The sequence below is a fragment of the Echinops telfairi genome, unplaced genomic scaffold (genome assembly GCF_000313985.2).
Source record: "Echinops telfairi isolate 266 unplaced genomic scaffold, ASM31398v2 ScPeMD7_8;HRSCAF=38, whole genome shotgun sequence".
Taxonomy (NCBI): Eukaryota; Metazoa; Chordata; class Mammalia; order Afrosoricida; family Tenrecidae; genus Echinops; species Echinops telfairi.
In genome coordinates, this window is record NW_022103905.1 from 16,327,429 (window position 1) to 16,333,475 (window position 6,047).

Genomic DNA, 6,047 nt, shown 5'->3' on the forward strand with positions numbered 1-6,047 from the left:
AGACCTGGAAAAGGTCAGTCCCTTTTTCTGTTTCCCATTTATCCTAAAGTCCAATAGCCCTTATTTCCAGAAACGCTGTGCTGTGAGCGTCCACTGCCAGTCGTCTCCCAACAGTTGCCAGTCAGCTTCTGGGACACTAAGGTCTCGATGACGCTGGGGCTCACAGTCCACCCCCACCCTCCACCTGATCTCTGTCAAGATGGAGCCAGGCACCCAATGGTGGATTTCCATCCTTTCTCCACCACCTTGCTCCAGGGTTTCCATTTCAACACTGAAGGCTTCACATTCGTCGTCTTCCTCTGACCCCTTAGAGAGACGCATTTCTGAAACCTTTTCGTGGATGCTCTCTCTTCCTGACTTTAAATAAGACTTATTGCTTGACCCTCTCCCCAAAGGTTGTTGCTCTTCTGTAGTTATGAAACTCAAATGGGGCTCTGCTGTCCAGGGGGAAATTGGTCAATTCTACTGGATGGCTGTTGGGTGGCACCTGGAGTGCATAAGCTCTAAATACAGGGGCAGCCACCTGCTACTGTGCTTCAGGTGATCACCTGGCATTGCCAGATCCGACTGCCTAAAATAAGCAACTAATGATCGAAAGACAGAGAAGGCTGTAATATTTCTACAATGGCGTGGGAAGCCTCGATTGACCTTTGTTATCTGAATTCTACAAATCCAGAAACCTAGACATTTTGCCTAGGAACACCTAATTAATACATGTGCAGGGGGAAAGTCACACGCTGCAAGGCAAATAAACATTGCCGGCCAGCCTAATTCAACCCCGGGGCCGCCATTGTCTGTCTGCAGAGCCAGATCAGCACAGTCTACGGTGCACCAGTCTGGTCTGAAGCCCAAGCTAGCCCATGTTCACAAGTTTCCTTAAAAAAAAAAAAAAAATCTTGCTGCCATCACTTTTGGGTGTCTTTGACTTTGAGCATCGTCACTTAGTGAGTTGTCCTCTCCTTCCAGGTCCTTGGATGTGGCTCTGTTGCCCAAGCCATCCTCAGTCGAGGGCATTTTGGAGGAATTGTCACTGTCAATGTTGGATTTGCAATGGCTGTCGTAATGGCCATTTATGTGACTGGCGGGGTCTCTGGTAAGTCGTGGGAAAAATGGCCGTACTGCTAACACAACCGTCCCAATGTGCTAGCTTGACATTTAGAATGTATCTAGTGCCCAGGTGCCACTGTGGGTTAGGTATTAGACTGTTAACTGCAAGGTTGGTGGTTCAAACCTCCTACCTGCTGAAAGGGAGAAAGAGGAGATTATCTGTTCCCATAAGGATTGATAGCCTTGAAACCCCTATAGATGGTCGCTATAAGTCAAAATTGACTTGATGGCAGTGGGTGTCATTTCAGAACAGTTCTAAACTGCTTGAGGCAAAAGTGGGAGAGTGAGAGTTTAGAACTGATTCCTAAATTATTCCCCTGAACTGCACTTTTCATCGTTACACGTTCGACCCCACATTTGGAAGTTCTTTCTCCAATACTCCACGACTAGCTCAGGGAAAGTCATTGCACAGAAATAAGTTCCTACCACAGCAACAAAAAACAATCTAGGTATCTTGCAAAGTGCAGGTCTCTTCCAAATGGTCTGGGATTAATTCTGTCCTAAGAAATGGACCAATGATGAGAAGATATTCTCTACTTTCTGAGAAGCCAAGTGGAAGGAAGATATTTCATGGCGTTTGAGAACTTGGGGAACGTGACCCAGCTATCAAAGTCACTCTAATTCATTCAGCATCCTACTCTGGGGATAGAGCGCGGAGGCACAGCTGTTGGTGATAAGGAAAGAAACACGTCAACTCTCTGAAGCCATCATGTTGATTGCGACCCAGGATGAGCCCTTGTGTCAGGGTATCCGAGGAGAATTGTGCTGCCGGGCTTCCGGTGGCTGATGTTTCAGTTCCTTCAGTATGTTGCCAGGCCTTTCTCCCAGAGACCCTGTGGGTGAACTCCCGTGTCTCCCCTTTCTGTCAGTAGCAGGGCGCATTAACTGTTGCACCACCTGGGGTTCAAAAAGTTCCTGAGCAAACAGTTCATGCTGGGCACTCTTCCTAGTGGCCATATTTTGTCTCCATTCCCTTCACAACAACACTCTGATTTGGTTAAATTATTTCCTCTTTGCCAGAAAACGAGAGTTCCTGGGAGATTAGTTGAATTGCTAGGCATCCTCCAGGTGTTAAAAGGTCTAGCAAAGATTGTCCCCCTTACTATCCATTGAGTGATCTAGGATGGAGGAACCTTGCAGGTAGAGGCATAAGACCTGGGAAGACCAACATAAGACTGTGCAGTTAAATCCGCTTCCTGATGAGAAAAGCTGCTAGCAAGGTGCTATAGAACGACTCCTTAGACTTCCTGGGCGTCTCTTTGGGCAGGAGGGCCTGTGACAGACATTTGCTAGATGCAGATTCTCGGGCGGTGCATTGTTACACTGATTCCTGTCATGTCAAGACGACTTGTTTGACCTGAGCAGTGCTTCCACACACACAATTACCCGGCCTCTCTTGTGCTCTTAGCACTGTACCTCCAGCCGTAAGGTAAACCAGTAGTAAGGCTCAAGAATGTGTGTGCTATGAATGTGGTTTGACTAGAGTGCATCCTCAAACCACACGTATAACAGACTCGAGGCTTAAAGCAACCATGCAGGAATGTTGCTTGCTATACTTGATAAGCTCACATGATCCTCACTTCCTTGTGGCCACCAGAAATCACGCATGTTTTTCCTTTTTTTTTTTTCAAGGTGGAGATGTTATTTCCATGTGTCTCTTCCACATAAAACCCTGCATGAAACATTGCCAATATTTGCCTAGGATAAATGGGTCCCAGGCCCTACCAGTGCAGGGAGCACCCTTTGCACGTTTAAACTCCTGTGGCTAGGGAGGCAGAGCCGGCATTTTCAATAGAAGTTGGGTTTTGAGTGAGAGCCACAATCAGACTAAATTTTACATAAGAGACAGTAGTAAGACTCCAAACAGGTGGGAAAATGTGGCATTGCATTAGAAAGAGAGTCCCTCTCTTCCCATTTATTTTTTCTATTAACAGCACCAATCCAGTCCTGCAAGGGCTGGTAGCTTTGGGACCATATCACTGGCCCATCGGTGACATTCACATGGTTAGACCCAGGAGGCCTGAGCAAGCTCAGACAAAACGAGGGGGAGGTCTTTGTGACAGCAGGGACAATCTCATGGAGCTGCAGTGAACACACAGGTTTATGGGCACATCTGAGACTCTCTTCAAAGATTCCAAAAGTAAACAGTCTGCATCGGGCAGAAATGGAAATGCGGTCCTGTTTGGTGGTCACAGACTGATGAGGTCAGCTGGCGTTTGGTTTTTAAATATACTACATTACTTTACTGCCTAGATGTTAGCCCACTCCACTCTTTGAGAACATGCCAATAGTCTGACAATCAAATCCAGTCATCCAAAACTCAGAATGCTTTATTTCTTTCTGCAGTGTCCCACACCAAGTGCTAGGCTGCCAATTTGGACTTAGAGTATGATAGTTGCTCTAGACGTAGCCTAACAGAACTAAAATAAATGTATTGAGAAGGCACTCCACTCCTCTTGCTTAATGACAAATATGATCTTCAAGTTCTCTCTATCATTTACTTGCCCCTTAGTGAGGTCTAAGGAAGTCCTGCTCATACACCACTTTCACTCAGGCTCACCTGGACGCCAGCTGCAGCGCAGGGTTTTTGCATGAACAGCCTGAGAGCATCCTGGTGGAGTCAAGATGGGATTGCAGAATTCTCTGGCTCAGATACCAGCATTCTTTCCACAGCACTGCTCTGGACATCTTGCTTGGTGAAGTAGAGGGGCAGCAACACAGAGCAAGGTCTTTATTTATTTATTTTAAACATTTTATTAGGGGCTCATACAACTGTTATCGCAATCCATAAACATATCAATTGTATAAAGCGCATTTGTACATCATTCTCAAAACATTTTCTCTCCACTTAAACCCCCTACATTAGGTCCTCTTTTTCCCCTCCCTCCCCGCTCCCCCCTCCCTCATGTGTCCTTGATAATTTATAAATTGGTATTTTGTCATAGCTTGCCCTGTCCGACGTCTCCCTTCACCCACTTTTCAGTTGTCTGTCCGCCAGGGAGGAGGTCACATATAGTTCCTTGTAATCGGTTCCCTCTTTCCTACCCATTCTCCCTCTACTCTCCCTGTTTCGCCACTCACACCACTGGTCCTGCAGGGCTCATCCGCCCTGGATTCCCTGTATTTTCAGTTCCTATCTGTACCAGTGTACCTCCTCTGGTCTAGCCAGACCAGAGCAAGGTCTTTAATGAGACAGGTTGGCCCTGGGCTGCAACAGACAAAGCATTGTGAGGATGGCACAGGCCCCAGTGGTTGTGTGCTCTGTTGAGTCAGAAGTGGCTCAATGACATCGGTAGCAAGTTCTGCTTGGTCCTTGTGATAAACCAAGAATGACAACTCATCTCTGCAGGGAACAATTTCTAGAAGGCGCTCTGCCCATAGGCAAAGTAGTCAGGATGTCATTTTGCTGCCTTCTCTGAGCTCTTTGACCACCCTCAGCCCCGCTTAGTCATTGCTTTGCGGTAGACCTTTCCCAACAGTCTCTCAGAACCCCAAACGACTTTCCCTCTTTGTAGACAGGCCTGTGTAATCTGGGCAATCTGAATAAAGACTTTTAATGACTTAATTCTTTAACACTGGCTATGTCAAATGCTGTGTTAGTTCAGGTAGACTAGAGAAACAAATCCATAGACACACTCATATGTGCATAAAAATAATTTTATATTCAAGAGCAGTTGAATATTGAGTAAACATCCCAGCCTAGTCCAGATCAAGTCCACAAGTCTGATATTAGCCCATATGTCTGATACCAATCTATAAAGTCCTCTTCAGACTCATGAAACACATGCACTGATGCAGAATGCAGGAAGATCACAGGCCAGTGGGTTGGAAGTCTTCTGGATCCAGTGGTCTTGTAAGCATTTCAGAGCTGGCATGGGTCTCTACAGGGCTTCTCTGGCTCCTTCAGGTCTGGTTGCTTCAGGGTAGGTTCATGTGGCTTCTCTAGCTCCCAGGGCATAGCACCATGTGTTTTGTCAGTAGAGCATCTCTCAGGGAGAGAGCTGTCAGTAGAGTCTCCAAGGGAGTGAGCAGAGAGACAGTGTCTCCCACCTCCAAGGAGGAAAATCAAGGGTTTTCAGAATTCTCAGGAGAAGGCCATGCCCACACAGAGGCCTCATTGGCTATGACCTGATTAACAGATTAGACTCCACCCCTTCACTCTTAATCCTCTCAAGTCCCAAATTGACACCAGATTATGGAACTACCACACACACCTATGTAACTCTGGAGGTGTAAGGTGAATCAGTTCCTACCTCAGGGTGCTACCTAAGGGGTTAAAAAGCCACCCCCAAAATGTCTTGAATTCCTGGATCTTGTACCTGTGGGTGTGATCCTGTTTGGAAATAGGGGTTTCTTTTGTGATATGAATGAGATTATACCAGTATGTGGTGGATCCTAAACCTAAGCACCTCTGAGCTACGGAAAGTCCAGAACAGATCAACGCTAAGGCACATACACAGGGGAAGACAGATGCATGTGAGGAGTGTTTTCAAGAAAGAAATGCCAAGGAAGCAAAGAACACCTGGAACTTTCCATAAAGAAGGACTCAGTATGACCAAGATCCTGATTTGAACGTTCAACCTCCTAGACTGTGGAACAATCAATCTCTGTCCTTTGAAACCACCCACTGACAGTATTTGTGTTTTAGTAGCACTAATGTAACTACAGAGCCCTGTGGGCTAAGAAGTGGGCAGCTAATCACAGAACCAACAGTTCAAACCCAGCGGTCACTCCTATAAAGATTTCCAGTCCCAGAAACTCTGTATGGGTAAGCGCTCTATCACAGGGAATCCTGGGCAGACAAACCCCTCAAGACCAATAATGAGAGTAGCAATACCGTGAGGGTAGGGGAAGGGGAGGGGAGAAAGGGGGAACCTAACACAAAGATGTATGTAGAACCACCACCACCCCACCAGGGGGACGAACAACAGAAAAATGGG

The 6,047-nt window shown here is 46.5% G+C and overlaps 1 protein-coding gene across 2 annotated transcripts in view; it reads left to right on the forward strand.

The window, feature by feature from the left end:
• The window catches only part of AQP9 (aquaporin 9), a 54,051-nt gene that overhangs the window by 23,925 nt on the left and 24,079 nt on the right, over positions 1 to 6,047 (forward strand). For both annotated transcript variants that reach the window (XM_004709451.2, XM_045286526.1), the window contains exon 2: positions 967 to 1,093. In XM_004709451.2, coding sequence (XP_004709508.1) covers positions 967 to 1,093 — 127 coding nt within the window. The remainder of the gene's footprint in view (positions 1 to 966; positions 1,094 to 6,047) is intronic.